The sequence below is a fragment of the Phocoena phocoena genome, chromosome 10 (assembly GCF_963924675.1).
Source record: "Phocoena phocoena chromosome 10, mPhoPho1.1, whole genome shotgun sequence".
Lineage (NCBI taxonomy): Eukaryota > Metazoa > Chordata > Mammalia > Artiodactyla > Phocoenidae > Phocoena > Phocoena phocoena.
The window spans coordinates 57,404,606-57,424,202 of NC_089228.1; the positions used below are offsets into that span (position 1 = coordinate 57,404,606).

The 19,597-nt window shown below is 37.5% G+C and overlaps 1 protein-coding gene across 5 annotated transcripts in view; it reads left to right on the forward strand.

Moving 5' to 3' along the window:
* NEK10 (NIMA related kinase 10) overlaps window positions 1–19,597 on the forward strand; it is a 282,983-nt gene that overhangs the window by 164,709 nt on the left and 98,677 nt on the right. For all 5 annotated transcript variants that reach the window (XM_065884790.1, XM_065884787.1, XM_065884788.1 and 2 more), the window contains 3 exons: window positions 17,462–17,633; window positions 17,727–17,813; window positions 19,307–19,361. In XM_065884790.1, coding sequence (XP_065740862.1) covers window positions 17,462–17,633; window positions 17,727–17,813; window positions 19,307–19,361 — 314 coding nt within the window. The remainder of the gene's footprint in view (window positions 1–17,461; window positions 17,634–17,726; window positions 17,814–19,306; window positions 19,362–19,597) is intronic.

Here is a 19,597-nt window from a genome sequence, read left to right on the forward strand (position 1 = left end):
CACAGAAATGAAGACCCAACACAGCCAAAAATAAATAAATTAATTAAAAAAAAAAAAAATTAGTCTCCAAGAAGAGCCAGTTTTGATTTCTGGAATAACAGCATTTCCAGCAACCTTTTTTTTTTTTTAGAAGGAAAGCAATACTATTTGGTGGTTTATCTTGCCATGCTTGGAATCCGGAAGTTCAAGATTCAATCAATATAATTTTGGTGGATTTTTAAAACTTTTATTTCATTTTTTATGTTTTTATTACAGTCATACCTTTTATTTCACTTTTCATGTTTTTTTTAATTGAGGTATAGTTGATTTACAATATTATATTACTTTCAGGTATATAACATAGTAGTTCATAATTTTTCCATTTATACTCCATTCAAAGTTTTTATAAAATAGTAGCTATATTCCTAGTGCTGTACATAGCATCCTTGTATCTTATTTATTTTATACCTAATAATTTTTGTCTCCTAATTCCCTACCCTTATCTTGCCCCTCCTCCTTCCATCTCCCCACTGGAAACCACTAGTTTGTTCTCTATATATATGAGTCTATTTGTTTTATTATATTCATTTGTTTGTTTTATTTTTTTGAGATTCCACATACAAATGATATCATACAGTATTTGTTTTTCTCTGTCTGACTTATTTCACTAAGCATAATACCCTCCAGGTCCATCCATTTGGTTGCAAACAGCAAAATTTCATTCTTTTTTTATGGCTGAGTGGTATTCTACTGCATATATATGTACCACATCTTCTTTATAGTATTCTGCTTATGTTTTCTTCTAGGAGTTTTATTGATTCCAGTCTTACATTTAGGTCTTTAATCCATTTTGAGGTTATTTTCCTATATGCTGTGAGAAAATGTTTTAATTTCATTCTTTTACATGTAGCTGTCCAGTATTCCTAGCACCACTTATTGAAGAGACTGTCTTTTCCCCATTGTATATTCTCGCCTTCTTTGTCATAGATTAATAGACCAGAAGTGCATAGGTTTATTCCAGGCTCTCTATTCTAACCTATTGATCTATGTATCCGTTTTTGTGCCAGTACCATACTGTATTGATGACTGTAGCTTTGTAATGTAGTCTGAAGGGAGCATGATACCTTCAGCTCTGAGGCTTTTCTCAAGATTGCTTTGGCTATTTAAGATCTTTTGTGTTTCCATACACACTTTAGAATTTTTTTTCTACTTCTATGAAAAATACCACTGAAATTTTGATAGGGATTGCATTGAATCTGTACATTGCCTTAGGTAGTATGATCATTTTTACAATGTTAATTCTTCCAATCCATGGACACAGTATCACTTGTCATCTTTTTTGTCCTCTTCAGTTTTTTTCATCAGTGTCTTAGCGTTTTCCAATGCTTTAATGTCTTAAAGTTGCCCAGTTTTCCAACTCCAATTAAGGAGTTTTAACCTCCTTAATTAGGTTTTTTTTTTGATGGATGGTAAATGGGATTGTTTTCCTAACTTCTCTTTCTGATAGTTTGTTCTTAATGTGTAGAAATGTAACAGATTTCTGTATATTAATTTTGTATCCTGAAACATTACTGAATTCATTGATGAGTTATAGTAGTTTTTGGTGCTGCCTTTAAGATTTTCTATGTTTAGTACCACGTCATCTGCAAATAGTGACAATTTTACTTCTTTCTTTTCAATTTGGATTCCATTTGCTTCTTTTTCTTGTCTGATTGCTACGGCTAGGACTTCCAATATTATGTTGAAAAAAAGTGGCAAGAATGGGCATCCTTGTCTTGTTCCTGATCTTAGAGGAAATGCTTTTAGCTCTTCACTTTTTAGTAGACTGTTAGCTGTGGGTTTATCATATATGGGCTTTATTATGATGAGGTATGTTCCTTCTATACCCAGTTTGTGGAGAGTTTTTAATTGTAAGTGGATGTTGAATTTTGTCAAAACCTTTTTCTGCATCTATTAATATGATCATATGATTTTTATTCTTCAATTTCTTTTTTTTTAAGTAGAGTTGATTTACAGTGTTGTGATAGTTTCTGGTGTACAGCAGGGTGATTCAGTTTTTGTATATATATGTTATTCTTTATCAGATTCTATTCCATTATAGGTTATTACAAGATATTGAATATAGTTCCCTGTTCCATAGAGTAGGTCCTGGTTGTTTTTCTACTTTATATATAATAGTGTGTATTTGTTAATCCCAAACTCCTAACTTATCACTCCTCCTTTCCCCTTTGGTAACCATAAGTTTGTTTTCTGTGTCTGTGAGTCAGTTTCTGTTTTGTAAATAAGTTCATTTGTGTCATTTTTTTTAGATTCCACATATAAGTGATATCATGTGATATTTGTCTTTCTCTGACTTCACTTAGTATGATAATCTATAGGCTCATTCACATTGCTGCAAATTACATTATTTTATTCTTTTTTATGTCTGGGTAATATTTCATGGTATACATATATACCACATCTTCTTTAACCATTCATCTAGTGATGGACATTTAGGTTGCTTCCATGTCTTGGCTATTGTAAATAGTGCTGCTATGAACATTGGGGTGCATGTATCTTTTCAAATTAGAGTTTTCTTTGAATATATGCCCAGGAGTGGGATTGCTGGATCATATGGCAACTCTATTTTTAGTGTTTTGAGGAACATCCATACTATTCCCTATAGTAGCTGCACAAAGTTACATTCCTACCAACAGTGTAGGAGAATTCCCTTTTCTTCACACCTTCTCCAGCACTTATTATTTATAGACTTTTTGATGATGACCATTCAGACTGGTGTGAAGTGATATCTCATTGTAGTTTTGATTTGCATTTCTCTACTAATTAGCAATATTGAACATCTTCTCATGTGCCTTTTGGCCATTTCTATGCCGTTTTTGGAGAAATGCCAATTTAGGTCTTCTGTCCTTTTTTGATTGGGGTTTTTGTTTTTTGGATATTGAGTTGTATGAGCTGTATATTTGTATATTTTGGAGATTATTCCCTTGTCGGTCACATCACTTGCAAATATTTTCCCAGTCTGTAGGTTGTCTTATTGTTTTGTTTCCTTTGATTAGGTCTCATTTGTTTATTTTTGCTTGTATTTCTTTTGCCTTAGGAGACAGATCCAAAAAAATATTGCTACAATTTATGTCAAAGAGTATTCTGCCTATGTTCTCTTCTGGGAGTTTTATGGTGTCATGTCTTATAATTAATCCTTTAAGCCATTTTGAGTTTATTTTTGTGAATGGTTTGAGGATGTGTTCTAAGTTCATTTATTTACATGCAGCTATTCAGCTTTCCCACCACCACTTCATGAAGAGACTGTCTTTTCTCCATTGTATTTTCTTGCCTCCTTTGTCAAAGATTAATTGACCGTAGGTGTGTGGGTTTATTTCTGAGCTCTCTCTTCTATTGCAGTGATCTATATGTCTCTTTTTATGCCAATACCATGCAGTTTTGATTGTTGTAGCTTTGTAGTATTGTCTGAAGTCTGTGAGGTTATACCTCTAGCTCTCTTCTTTTTTCCTCAGGATTACTTTGGCAATTCTGGGTCTTTTTGTGGTTCCACATAAATTTTAGGGTTATTTGTTCTAGTTCATTGAAAAATGTCATGGGTAATTTGATAGGGATTGTATTAAACCTGTAGATTGCTTTGGATAGTATGGCCATTTTAATAATATTAATTCTTTCATTCCAGGATCATGGGATATCTTTCTATTTCTTCTAATCATCTTCAATTTCCTTTAAAAATATTTTATAGTTTTTGGGATATAAGTCTTTCACCTCCTTGGTCAGGCTTATGCCTAAGTACTATTTTGTTTGTTTGGTGCAATTTTAAAAGGGTTTCTTTTTTAACTTTCTTCTTCTGACATTTCATTGTTAGTGAAAAGAAATGCAACCAATTTCTGTATGTTAATCTTGTATCCTGCTACCTTGCTGAACCCATAGATCAGTTCTAGTAATTTTTGTGTGGAGTCTTTAGGGTTTTCTATATGTGTATATGCATCATATCATCTGCATATAATGACAATTTCACCTCTTCCCTTCCAATTTGGATACCTTTAATTTCCTTGTCTTGTCTGACTGCTGTGGCTCAGAAATTTGATACTATGTTGAATAGAAGTCATGAGAGTGGGTATCCTTGTCTTGTTCCTTGAATCTAGTGGGAAGGCTTTCAACTTTTCACCACTGAGTATTATGTTGGCTGTATTTTTGTCATAAATAGCATTTATTATTCTGAATTATGCTCTATACCCACTTTGGTGAGAGTGTTTTTCATGAAAGGATGTTGCATTTTATCAGATGCTTTTTCTGCATCTATTGAAATGATCATGTGGTTTTTGTCTTTTCTTCTGTTGATAATGGTGTATCACATTGATTGATTTACATATGTGGCACCATCCTTGTGACCCTGGGATGAATCCAGCTTGATCATGGTATATGAAAAAGGATTTTTATATGTTGTTGGATTTGGTTTACTAATATTTTGTTGAGGACTTTTGCATCGATATCCATCAAAGATATTGGCCTATAATTTTCTTTTCGGTAGTGTCTTTGTCTGGTTTTAGTATCAGGGTTATGGTGGCTTTATAGAATGACTGCAGGAGTGTTCCCTTCTTTTCAGTCTTTTGGAAGAGTTTAAGAAGGATTGGTATATATTCTTCTTTGTATGTTTATAGAATTCCCCAGTGGAGCCATCTTGTCCTGGACTTTTGTTTGCAGGGAGGTTGGGGTTTTTTAAATTATTATTACAGATTCTATTTCACTTCTAGTGATTGGTCTGTTCAATTATCTATTTCCTTTTGATTCAGTTTTGGCAGGCTGTATGTTTCTAGAAACTTTTCCATTTCTTCTAGGTTGTCCAATTTGTTAACATATAATTGTTCATAGTATTCTCTTTTATTTTGTGGGTATTTCTACGGTATTGGTTGTTATTTCTCTTCTTTCATTTTCTTATTATCTTTCTTTGGGTCCTCTCTCTTTCCTTCTTGGTGAGTTCCTCACTTTGTTAATGTGGTGTTTCACAGTGATTGATTTGTGGATTTGAACAATTCTTGCATCCCTGAGATAAATCCCACTTGATGAAGATGTACGATCCTTTTAATATATTGTTGAATATGGATTACTAATATTTTCTTGAGAATTTTGCATTTATGTACATCAGTGATATTGGTCAGTTGTCTTTTTTATTATATCTTGGTCTGGCTTTGGTATAGTGTGATATTGGCCTTTTAGAATGTGTTCAGAAGTGTTCCTCTCTCTGAAACTTTTTGGAATAGTTTGTGAAGGATAGGTGCTAACTCTTTTCTAAATGTTTGGTAGAGTTTACCTGTGAAGGACCTGGTCCTGGACTTTAGTTTGTTGGATTTTTTATTACTATTTTAATTTCATTACTGGTAATTTGTCTGTTCATGTTTTCTATTTTTTCCGGGTTCAGTCTTGGGAGATTCTACAATTCTTGGAATTTTTCCATTACTTCTTGTTTGTCCATTTTATTGGCATACAATCATTTATAGAACTCTCTCATGATTCTTTGTATTTCTGTGGTGTTTGTAACCTCTCATTTTTCATTTCTGATTATATTGATTTGAACCCTCTGTCTTTTTCTCATTTTTTTCATAGTGAATCTGGCTAAAGGTTTATCAATTTTGTTTATATTTTCAAGACAATTGCTCTTAGATTCACTGATCTTTTTTTTCTTGTATTGTCATGGGGTGGTTTTTTTTTTTATCTCTATTTCATTTATTTCTCCTCTGATCTTTATGTTTTCTTTCCTTCTGCTAACTTTGGGTTTTCTTCATTCTTCTTTTTCAAATTCCGTTAGGTGTAAGGTTAAGTTGGGTTTTTTGTTGGTTTTTTTGGGGGAAGGTTGTTTGTTAGGTTTTGGTTTTGGGTGGATTTTTTTCAATTTTTTCTTGTTTCTTAAGGTAGGCTTGTATTGCTATAAATTTCAATCTTTGAAGTGCTTTTGCTGCATCCCATAGATTTTGGACTGTTGTGTTTCATTCTTGTTTGTCTACAAGTATTTTTTTATTTCCTCTTTGATTTCTTCAGTAATCCATTTGTTGTTTAGTAGCATATTGTTTAGCTTTCATGTGTTTGTGTATTTTGCCGTTTTTTTCTTGTAGATGATTCTAGTCTCATAACATTATGGTCAGAAAATACGCTTGATATGATTTCATTTTTCTTAAATTTACTGAGACTTATTTTGTCACCTAACATGTGATCTATCCTGGAGAATGTTCCATGTATACTTGAAAGGAATGTGTATTCTTCTGCTTTTCGATGGAGTGTTTTATGTATATCTATTAAGTCTATTTGGTCTAGTGTGTCATTTAAGACCAATGTTTCCTTATTGATTTTCTGTCTGGATGATCTCTCCATTGACGTAAGTTGAGTGTTAAAGTCCTCTGCTATTATTGTGCTACTGTCAATCTCTCTAATTATGTTTGTTAATATTTGCTCTATGTATTTAGGTATTTATGTTGGGTGCTTATATATTTTAAATTGTTATATCTTCTTCTTGGCCCTCGATCATTGTAAAATTCTTCAGTCTTTTTACAGTCTTTGTTTTAAAGGCTATTTTGTCTAGTTATTGCTACTCCAGGTTTCTTTTCATTTCCACTTGCATGGAATACCTTTTCCATCCCCTCACTTTCAGTCTGTGTGTGCCTTTTGATTTGAAATGAGTGTCTTGTAGGAAGCATATATGTGGATCTTGCTTTTTTATCCATTCAGCCACTCTGTGTCTTTTGATTAGAGCATTTAGTTCATGTACATTTAAAGTAATTATTGATAGGTATGTACTTATTGCCGTTTTGTTAATTGTTTTGTGGTTGTTGTAGTTATTTTTGTGTTCTTTCTTCTTTTGTTCTCTTCACCTGTGGCTTGAGGACTATCTTTAGTGTTATGTTGGGATTCTTTTCTCTTTTTTCTCTGTGTCTACCATAGATTCTTGTTTTGTTATTACCATGAGGTTTATATATAGCTATATGCACATATATAAACACACAGATATACATTTTTAAATTTTAAGTTGCTGATCTCAATTTAAATTGCAGGAGGACTTCTGGGAAGATGGCAGAAGAGTAAGACGTGGAGATCACCTTCCTACCCACAGATACACCAGAAATACATCTACACATGGAAAAACTCCTACAGAACACCTACTGAATGCTGGCAGAAGACCTCAGACCTCCCAAAAGGCAAGAAAGTCCCCACGTACCTGGGTAGGGCAAAAGAAAAAAGAATAAACAGAGAAAAAAGGATAGGGATGGGACCTGCACCAGTGGGAGGGAGCTGTGAAGGAGGAAAGGTTTCCACACACTAAGAAGCCCCTTCACTGGCAGAGACTGTGGGTGGTGGAGGGGGAAACGTTCAGAGCTGCAGAGGAGAGCACAGCAACAGGAGTGCAGAGGGCAAAGCGGAGAGATTCCCACACAGAGGATTGGTGCTGACTGGCACTCACCAGCCCGAGAGGCTTGTCTGCTCACATGCCGGGGTGGGCGGGGCTGGGAGCTGAGGCTCGGGCTTCGGTCGGAGCACAGGGAGAGGAGTGGGGTTGGCAGCGTGAACATAGCCTGCAGGGGGTTAGTGCACCACAGCTAGCCGGGAGGGAGTCCAGGGAAACGTCTGGACCTGCTGAAGAGGCAAGAGACTTTTTCTTCCCTCTTTATTTCCTGGTGCACCAGGAGAGGGGATTAAGAGCACTGCTTAAAGGAGCTCCAGAGACAGGTGCGAGCCGCAGCTAAAAGTGCAGACCCCAGAGACAGACATGAGACACTAAGACTGCTGCCGCTGCCACCAAGAAGCCTCTGTGCGAGCACAGGTCACTAACCACACCCCCTTCCAGGGAGCCTGTGCAGCCCACCACTGCCAGGGTCCCGTGATACAGGGACAACTCCCCCGGAAGAACGCACAGCACGCCTCAGGCTGGTGCAACATCATGCTGGCCTCTGCCGCCGCAGGCTCGCCCTGCACTCCGTGACCCTCCCTCCCCCCGGCCTGAGTGAGCCAGAGTCCCCCAAAATCAGCGGCTCCTTTAACCCCATCCTGTCTGAGCGAAGAACAGACGCCCTCCAGCAACCTACACGCAGAGGTGGGGCCAAATCCAAAGCTGAGACCCTGGGAGCTGTGAGAACAAAGAAGAGGAAGGGCAGTCTCTCCCAGCAGCCTCAGAAGCAGCGGAATAAAGCTCCACAATCAACTTGATGTACCCTGCATCTGTGGAATACATTAATAGACAACGAATCATCCCAAATTAAGGAGGTGGACTTGGAGGGCAAGATTTATTATTTTTCCTCGTTTTGTGAATGTCTATGCTTCTGTGTGAGATTCTGTCTGTATAGCTTTGCTTCCACCATTTGTCCGAGGGTTCTATCTACCCGTTTTGGTTTTTTTTCCTTAATAATAATTTTTTATTTTAATAACTTTATTTTATGTTATCTCCATTTCTTCTTACCTTCCTTCCCTCCTTTAGAAAACAATCATCCCAAATTGAGGTGGTGGACTTTGAGAGCAAGATTTATGATTTTTCCCCTTTTCCGCTTTTTGTGAATGTATATGTGTATGCTTCTGTGTGACATTTTGTCTGTATAGCTTTGCGTCCACCATTTGTCCCAGGGTTCTATCTATCTGTTTTTTTGTGTTTTTTTCCTCCTAATAATTATTTTTTTTATTTTAATAACTTTTTATATTTTATCTTACTTTATTTTATTTTACTTTATCTTCTTTCTTTTTTCTTCCTTCCCTCCTTTCTTCCTTCCTTCTTCTCTCCCTCCCTCCCTCCCTCACTCCTTTCTTTTTTTCTTTCTTTCTACTTCTACTAATTCTTTCTTTCTACTTTTAAATCCCTTTTCTTCTGAGCCACGTGGATGAAAGGCTGTTGGTGCTGTAGCCAGGAGTTACTGCTGTGCCTCTGAGGTGGGAGAGCCAACATCAGGACACTGGTCCACAAGAGACCTCCCAGCTGCACATAATATCAAATGGCGAAAATCTCCCAAAGATCTCTATCTCAACACCAGCACCCAGCTTCACTTAACGACCAGCAAGCTACAGTGATGGACATCCTATGCCAAACAACTAGCAAGACAGGAACACAAACCCACCCATTAGCGGAGAGGCTGCCCAAAATCATAATAAGTCGACAGACACCCCAAAACACACCACCAGACATGGACCTGCCCACCAGAAAGACAAGATCCAGCCTCATCCACCAGAACACAGGCACTAGTTCCCTCCACCAGGAAGCCTACAGAACCCACTGAACCAACCTTAGCCACTGGGGACAGACACCAAAAATAATGGGAACTACGAACCTGCAGCCTGCAAAAAGGAGACCCCAAACAGTAAGATAAGAAAAATGAGAAGACAGAAACACACACAGCAGATGAAGGAGCAAGATAAAAACCCACCAGACCTAACACATGAAGAGGAAATAGGCAGTCTACCTAAAAAAGAATTCAGAGTAATGATAATAAAGATGATCCAAAATCTTGGAAATAGAATAGACAAAATGCAAGAAACATTTAACAAGGACCTAGAAGAACTAAAAATGAAACAAACAATGATGAACAACACAATAAATGAAATGAAAAATACTCCAGATGGGATCAATAGCAGAATAACTGAGGCAGAAGAATGGATAAGTGACCTGGAAGATAAAATAGTGGAAATAACTACTGCAGAGCAGAATAAAGAGAAAAGAATAAAAAGAACTGAGGACAGTCTCAGAGACCTCTGGGACAACATTAAACGCACCAACATTCGTATTATAGGGGTTCCAGAAGAAGAAGAGGAAAAGAAAGGGACTGAGAAAATATTTGAAGAGATTGTAGTTGAAAACTTCCCTAATATGGGAAAGGAAATAGTTAATCAACTCCAGGAAGCACAGAGAGTCCCATATAGGATAAATCAAAGTAGAAATACGCCAGGACACATATTAATCAAACTGTCAAAAATTAAATACAAAGAAAACATATTAAAAGCAGCAAGGGAAAAATAACACACAAGGGAATCTCCATAAGGTTAACAGCTGACCTTTCAGCAGAAACTCTGCAAACCAGAAGGGACTGGCAGGACATATTTAAAGTGATGAAGGAGAAAAACGTGCAACCAAGATTACTCTACCCAGCAAGGAACTCATTCAGAGTTGATGAAGAAATTAAAAGCTTTACAGACAAGCAAAAGCTGAGAGAGTTCAGCACCACCAAACCAGCTCTACAACAACTGCTAAAGGAACTTCTCTAGGCAAGAAACACAACAGAAGGAAAAGACTTGCAATAACGAACCCAAAACAATTAAGGAAATGGGAATAGGAACATACATATCGATAATTACCTTAAATGTAAATGGACTAAATGCTCCCACCAAAAGACACAGATTGGCTGAATGGATACAAAAACAAGACCCACCATACAAAAACAAGAGACACACTTCAGACCTAGAGACACATACAGACTAAAAGGGGATGGAAAAAGATATTCCATGCAAATGGAAACCAAAAGAAAGCTGGAGTAGCAAGTCTCATATCAAATAGACTTTAACACAGACTTTAAAATAAAGACTATTAGAAGAGACAAAGAAGGACACTACATAATGATCAAGGGATCTATCCAAGAAGAAGATGTAACAATTGTAAGTATTTATGCACCCAACATAGAAGCACCTCAATACATAAGGCAAATACTAACAGCCATAAAAGGGGAAATAGACAGTAACACATTCATAGAATGGGACTTTAACACTCCACTTTCACCAATGGACACATCATCAAAAATGAAAATAAATAAGGAAAGCGAAGCTTTAAATGATACATTAAACAAGAAGGACTTAATTGATATTTATAGGACATTCCATCCAAAAACAACAGAATACACAATTTTCTCTACTGCTAATGGAACATTCTCCAGGATAGATCATATCTTAGGTCTCAAATCAAGCCTTGGTAAATTTAACAAAATTGAAATTCTATCAAGTATCTTTTCCGACCACAATGCTATGAGACTAGATACCAATTACAGGAAAAAATCTGTAAAAAATACAAACACATGGAGGCTCAACAATACACTACTTTATAATGAAGTGATCACTGAAGAAATCAAAGAGGAAATCAAAAAATACCTAGAAACAAATGGCAATGGAAACACGATGACCCAAAATCTATGAGATGCAGCAAAAGCAATTCTAAGAAGGAAGTTTATAGAAATACAATCCTACCTTAAGAAACAGGTAACATCTCGAATAAACAACCTAACCTTGCTCCGAAAGCAATTAGAGAAAGAAGAACAAAAAAACCCCAATGTTAACAGAAGGAAAGAAATCATAAAAATTAGATCAGAAATAAATGAAAACGAAATGAAGAAAACAATAGCAAAGAGAAATAAAACTAAAAGCTGGTTCTTTGAGAAGATAAACACAATTGATAAACCATTAGCCAGTCTCATCAAGAAAAAAAGGGAGAAGACTCAAATCAATAGAATTAGAAATGAAAAAGGAGAAGTAACAACTGACACTGCACAAATACAAAAGATGATGAGAGATTACTACAAGCAACTCTATGCCAATAAAATGGACAACCTGGAAGAAATGGACAAATTCTTAGAAAGGCACAACCTGCCAAGACTGAATCAGGATGAAATAGAAAATATGAACAGACCAATCACAAGCACTGAAATTGAAACTGTGATTAAAAATCTTCCAACAAACAAGAGCCCAGGACCAGATGGCTTAACAGGCGAATTCTATCAAACATTTAGAGAAGAGGTAACACCTATCCTTCTCAAACTCTTCCAAAATATAGCAGAGGGAGGAACACTCCCAAACTCATTCTATGAGTCCACCACCACCCTGATACCAAAACCAGACAAAGATGTCACAAACAAAGAAAACTACTGGCCAATATCACTGATGAACATAGATGTATGAATGCTCAACAAAATACTAGCAAACAGAATCCAACAGCAGATTAAACGGATCATACACCATGATCAAGTGTGGTTTATTCCAGGAATGCAAGGATTCTTCAATATACACAAATCAATCAATGTGATACACCATATTAACAAATTGAAGGAGAAAAACCATATGGTCATATCAATAGATGCAGAGAAAGCTTTGGACAAAATTCAACACCCATTTATGATAAAAACCCTGCATAAAGTAGGCATAGAGGGAACTTTCCTCAACATAATAAAGGCTATATATGACTAACCCACAGCCAACATCATCCTCAATGGTGAAAAAATGAAAGTATTTCCACTAAGATCAGGAAAAAGATAAGGTTGCCCACTCTCACCACTCTTATTCAACATAGTTTTGGAAGTTTTAGCCACAGCAATCAGAGAAGAAAAGGAAATGAAAGGAATCCAAATCAGACAAAAGGAAGTAAAGTGGTCACTATTTGCAGATGACATGATACTATACATAGAGAATCCGAACGATGCTACCAGAAAACTACTAGAGCTAATCAATGAATTTGGTAAGGTAGCAGGATACAAAATTAATGCACAGAAATCTCTGACATTCCTATACACTAATGATGAAAATTCTGAAAGTGAAATCAAGAAAACACTCCCATTTACCATTGCAACAAAAAGAATAAAATATCTAGGAATAAACCTACGTAAGGAGACAAAAGACCTGTATGCAGAAAATTATAAGACACTGATGAAGGAAATTAAAGATGATACAAATAGATGGAGAGATATGCCATGTTCTTGGATGGGAAGAATCAACATTGTCAAAATGACTCTACTACCCAAAGCAATCTACAGATTCAATGCAATCCCTATCAAACTACCACTGGCATTTTTCACAGAACTAGAACAAAAAATTTCACAATTTGTATGGAAACACAAAAGACCCCGAATAGCCAAAGCCATCTTGTGAAAGAAAAGTGGAGCTGGAGGAATCAGGCTCCCTGACTTCAGACTATACTACAAAGCTACAGTAATCAAGACAGTATGGTACTGGCACAAAAACAGAAAGATAGATCAATGGAACAGGATAGAAAGCCCAGAGATAAACCCACACACATATGGTCACCTTATCTTTGATAAAGGAGGAAGGAATGTACAATGGAGAAAGGACAGCCTCTTCAATAAGTGGTGCTGGGAAAACTGGACAGCTACATGTAAAAGTATGAGATTAGATCACTCCCTAACACCATACATAAAAATTAGCTCAAGATGGATTAAAGACCTAAATGTAAGGCCAGAAACTATCAAACTCTTAAAGGAAAACATAGGCAGGACACTCTATGACATAAATCACAGCAAGGTCCTTTTTGACCCACCTCCTAGGAAATGGAAATAAAAACAAAAATAAACAAATGGGACCTAATGAAGCTTCAAAGCTTTTGCATAGCAAAGGAGACCATAAACAAGACCAAAAGACAACCCTCAGAATGGGAGAAAATATTTGCAAATGAAGCAACTGACAAAGGATTAAACTCATAAATTTATAAGCAGCTCATGCAGCTTAATAACAAAAAAACAAACAACCGAATCCAAAAATGGGCAGAAGACCTAAATAGACATTTCTCCAAAGAAGATATACAGACTGCCAAGAAACACATGAAAGAATGCTCAACATCCCTCATCATTAGAGAAATGCAAATCAAAACTACAATGAGATATCATCTCACACCAGTCAGAATGGCCATCATCAAAAAATCTACAAATAATAAATGCTGGAGAGGGTGTGGAGAAAAGGAATGCTTTTGCACTGTTGGTGGGAATGTAAATTGATACAGCCACTGTGGAGAACAGTATGGAGGTTCCTTAAAAAACTACAAATAGAACTACCATATGACCCAGCAATCCCACTACTGGGCATATATATACCCTGAGAAAACCATAATTCACATAGAGTCATGTACCAAAATGTTCATTGCAGATCTATTTACAATAACCCAGAGTTGGAACCAACCTTAGTGTCCATCATCAAATGAATGGATAAAGAAGATGTGGCACATATATACAATGGAATATTACTCAGCCATAAAGAAAACGAAATTGAGCTACTTGTAATGAGGTGAATAGACCTAGAGTCTGTCATACAGAGTGAAGTAAGTCAGAAAGAGAGACACAAATACTGTATGCTAACACATATATATGGAATTTAAGGGGAAAATGTCATGAAGAACCTAGGGGTAAGACAGGAATAAAGACACAGACCTACTAGAGAATGGACTTGAGGATATGGGGAGGGGGAAGGGTAAGCTGTGACAAAGTGAGAGAGTGGCATGGACATATATACACTACCAAACATAAGGTAGATAGCTAGTGGGAAGCAGCCGCATAGCACAGGGAGATCAGCTCGGTGCTTTGTGACCTCCTGGAGGGGTGGGATAGGGAGGGTGGGAGGGAGGGAGACGCAAGTGGCAAGAGATATGGGAACATATGTATATTTATAACTGATTCATTTTGTTGTAAAGCAGAAACTAACACACCATTGTAAAGCAATTATACTCCAATAAAGATGTTTAAAAAAGGAAAAAATAAATAACAAATTGCATTTTAACAATCCTGCAATCTAAGTTCTCTCCCATCTTGATTTCTGTTTTTGACATCATATTTTACATCATTTTTGTTTTGTGTACCTCTTAATTACTTGTTGCTGACTAAATGCTTTTACTGCTTTTGTCTTTTAACCTTCCTACTATCTTCATACATGTATATTTACTTTTACCAGTGAGACTTTTCCTTTCATAATTTTTCTGTTTTTAGTTGGACCTTTTTCACTTGGAGAAGTACCTTTAACATATCTTGTAAAGCTGGTTTGGTGGTGCTGAACTCTTTGAGCTTTTGCTTGTCTGTAAAACTCTTCATCTCCATCAAATCTGAATGAGAGCCTTGCCAAGTAGAATATTCTTGGTTGTAAGTTTTTCCCTTTCATTATTTTAACTATATCATGCCACTCCCTTGTGGCCTGCAGTTTCTGCTGAAAAGTCAACTGATAGTCTTATGAGAGTTCCATTGTATGTAACTTCTTGCTATTTTTTTGCTGCTTTTAATATTCTTTCTTGATCTCTAATTTTTGCCATTTTAATTACAATTGACTTGTTGTGGTCCTCTTTGGGGTGATCCTGTTGGGGACTCTCTGTGCTTCCTGAACCTGGATACCTATTTCCTTTCCCAGGTTCAGGGAGTTCTTCAAATATATTCTCTGCCCCTTTCTCTCTCTTCTTCTTCTGGTACCCCTAATACCCTATAATGTGAATGTTAGCATGTTTGACATTGTCTCAAATGTCTCTTAACCTATCCTCATTCCTTTTTTTCTTTTTTCTCTCCAGCTTCAGTGATTTCCACTACTCTGTCTTCCAGCTCACTGATCTGTTCCTCTATATCATCCAATCTACTGTTGATTCCTTTTAGTGTTTTCTTCATGTCAGTTATTGTATTCTTCATCTCTGTTTGGTTCTTCTTTATATTTTATAACTCTTTGTTAAAACTTCTGACTTCTCACTCTGTTCATTCAATCTTTTCCTCACTTCTTTGATCATCTTTATCATGAATCATTACCTTGAACTCTTTATTGGGTAGATTGCCTCTCTCTACTTCACTTAGTTCTTCTTCTGGGGTTTTATCATGTTTCTTCTTTGAGAACATGTTCCTCTGTCACCTCATTTTGTCTAGTTTTCTGTTTTTATTTCTATGTATTTGGTAGGTTTCTTAAATTTCCTGACTTTAGAGAAGTAGTCTTTTGTAGGAAACATCCTATGCATCCCGGCAGCACACTCCCCTCTGTCAGCAGAGCTATGTGCTCTAGGGTTGCCCCCTATGTGGGCTGCATGGGTCTTCTTTTGTGGCAGGTTGACCACTGTGAGTGCTCTGGTAGGTGTGGCTGGCCCCTGGTCTAGTTGGTTGCCTGTCAGCTGCTGGTTGTTGGGGCCGGGTCATGACACAGCTGACTGCTGAGCCACTGGTGGTGACATAGCTAATGATGGCCCACTGGTGGTGGAGCTGTGGGTCCTGGGGTGGGTGTTGTGGAGCCTGTGTTCCCATGTCTAGTGTTGGCCTGCTTTGGGGCTGATTCCTGACACAGCTGGCTGTGGATTCTGAGGTTTCTCAAAGCTGTTGCTGGCCCACTGGTGAGTGGGGCTGGATTCCAGGGTAACTGGCTTAGGGGCCCAAGATTTATCAGAACTGGTTTTGGTCTATTGGTGGGCAGGGCCCAGGCCCAGGAGGTCCTAGGGCTGATGTAGGCTTGCTGATGGGTTGGCTGGGTCCTGACAAGGCAGGCTGAAAGTTTGCAGTGGTCATGGTACTGGTATCTGCCCACTAGTTTGTGGGACCAGATCACAGGGTAGCTAGCTGGAAGACCTGAGGGTCCCTGGTCTAGTGCTTGTGCATTGGTGTATAGGGCTGGTTTCTGGGCCCTCTGGTGGACAGGGTCTTTTTCCATGGCAGCTGTGGGCTCAGGGGGCTTATGGAAACTGGTCTGCTGATGAGTGGAGCTATAACTTCTCCTGACTATCTGCTTGATCTGAGGCTTCCCAGCACTGGCTCCTACAGGCTGGTGGGCAGGGCTGGGGCCAGTCCTAGTGCTGATAAGCTGGAGGGAGGACTCCACAGTGGCACTTGCAACAACAGTGTCCACATGGTAGAACGAGCTCCCCAAAGTGGCCACCGTCAATGTCCATGTCCCCAGGGGAGCTCCACGTGCCTCCTTCTCCTCTGGAAGACTCTCCAAGATCAGCAGGTGGGTATGACCCAGGCTCCTTTCAAGTAATTTCTTATTCCCTAGGTGCTGGAGTGTGTGAACTTTTGTGTGTGTCATATAACAGTGGAGTCTCTGTGTCCTCCTGTCTTCTGGCTCTCCTGAAAGTAAACCCAGCTGGCCTTCAAAAACAAATGTTCTGGGGTCTCGTCTTCCTGGTGCAGGACCCCCGGGATGGGGAGCCTGATGTGGGGCTCAGACCCATTTCTCTTTGGTGAGAACCTCTGCAATTGTAATTATCTTCCCGTTTGAGGGTCACCCACCCAGAGGTATGGGTCTTGACTTACCATGTCCCTGTCCCTCCTACCTGTCTCGTTGTGGTTCCTTCTTTATATCTTTAGTTGTAGAAGATATTTTCTGTTAGATTCCAGTCTTTTTCTTCAATAGTTGCTCTGTAAATACTTGTTGTTTTGGTGTGTCCATAGGAGAAGGTGAGCTTAAGGTGTTTCTACTCCTCCATCTTGGCCACCTACCTCCAGAATTATTCTACATCTCTATTCCTTAGTGCTACATTTTCTTTCATCAGATTGCACAGACCTTTGTTACTCAGCATCTTGCCACACCCATTATTTTTTGTCCAGTGGTAGCTTGTAGACCCACTTTTTGTAGTTACGGACTGAATGAATTCTATAGCATATGTATAGGTGGAACTAAGGATGCCACTTCAGCACAAATATTTGTAATAATATTTTAGTCATTTTAATATATATTCTAATGAGTTTTAAGTCTGCAGAAGAAAGGAAATACGTGGGTATTACCAACTGAATTTCTCTTTCAGGAATCCTTTGAGAAGGCAAGCAGCAGTGGAGCAGGAAGCCTGAAAAGTGAGCTTTCAGAAAGCACAGACCTGCCGCCTGAGGGCTTCCAGGCCCCCTGTGATAAGGACGAAGACCGAGCCTGTGCTGGAATCTTGTCAGATGATAACTTCAACTTGGAACATATTGAGAAAGGTATTTCTAGTGAAAGGGTTACAACAAGAATGAACTCTTGACTTCTTTCTGTTTCAAGGTTCATTTGCTCTTTATTTTTTTATTAATGTGCAGATATATATTCAGAGTTCGATGATGAATTGGACACTTTGGATAACTCAAGCAGCTCCAGTTCAAGCCCTTTGAAGGAATCTACATTCAGTAAGCCTTCTTTTTACCAGTTTGTGGGATTTCAGCAGGTAGAGGTCTGGGAATCATACTTGGGAGTCAAGCAGATGTCATCACACTTACATAAATGAGTAGTTTGTTTCCCAGGTGTAATGCTAATTAGGACAGGTGTGTCTGTCAGTCTTACAGAGCCCAAAGGCCAACGGGCACTGTGGTTTTCCATTTCCTCCAGTCAAATGAACAGTTTCATTATTTCTTCCAGCAAATGCAGGTTCTAACTGGGGAGTGGAGATAACTTATTTGGAGACAGACTAAATAACCACAGGAGTAATGGAAGTGACCTTTCATGAGTCTGTTGATTAGAGGTCAGAAACCTGGAGAAGAAATTAGTCTTGGTGTAGAATAAGTTTTGTACAATTTTATTTACATTAATATAAAGGGATATATTTTCCTTAAAACACTAAAGTAAAATAAATGTTTTAATTGTTTAGAATTATAAAAAGAAGCTATGTAAATTCAGTAAATATGTTCATCTTTACTCTTAATTTGAAACAGTAAAAAAAAATCAGACTGGGGTATGAGAAAGTAAAGATATATTTAGATAAAATTTAAAGAATCTTCCTCACAGAAAGATAGGATTCAATTCCCTGAACAAATCTGAAACTGAAATAAAAGATCAGTTAAAATAGAAAATGGAGAGAAAAGAATAACTCTTTAAAAAGAGTAAATTGATGGAATATTAAATAAGATAGGTAGAAATACTCTGAAATAAATTAAGTCTAAATAATCCCCTCTCATCAATGACTATACTGTGAAAATTTCATTTAAAATGGTTTAAAATAATGTCCCTAAGGATCAGAGTAGAACTCTAAGGATTTTGCTTCATTCTTTGTCCCTTTTGAAAATTAATTGGTCCATAAAAATGGAGAATAGATGTTCCAGATTTTCTAGGGCAACCCCAAATTCCAACACTCTGTTCTGTTTTCCCTATAAATTCCTGCCTGATAAATAAAATGTCTTGATTTGCGATTGGGAAAACATGAATATTATGCAGTAAAAATATTTGTGCATTTAAACATATGTAGGAAATTCTAGAAGCAATTAATTACTAACTGTTTGAGATGAATTTTTAGATGATAAGATATTATGTATCCCCAGTAACAAGGGTGGGGAGGGTCAGTGGGGAAGTGATAAAGGAAAGTTGGACCCTTACACTTGCATGTGGTTACTTCTAGCTTTCTTGGTAAAGGATTTAGGATGATTATGACACAGATATTTTATGAACTTTTTAGCTACTAACAATGGAGTTTCTTTGTTTAGCACCTTTTCTTTGAGAAAAGACCTTTAAACAAACCTGTCAATTAAATAGTAATATGCAATATTATATTTTGCTGATGCTATAATAAATGAAGACAGTCTTTACAGTAGGTACAATTGGTTAGATATTTTTTAAACAAACAAATGAGTGAATAAATAAAAGATCTGCCACAGGAAAATGTTAAGTTATTTTTATTTTCTTGTTTCAGTCACTTTAAAGAGAAGTTTTAGTGCTTCAGGAGGAGAAAGACAATCCCAAAAAAGGTATGTAGACATTGAGCTCCTAGAAATATTTTTAGACTCTGCAGAGCTGAGCTTTAGGTGGCTAAATTGATGCCTGATAACAGAAGTTATGTGGGCATGTGGTACCAGAGGCTATTGGAGCCCACCCTCCCAGAACTGATTGTACTTTACCAAGGAGTGTACTGGGAATAGCACTAAGCTTGGGCCTGGGTTTTAGTCTGGCTTTGTGATCCTCAGCCACTCAGTTAGTCTCTCTG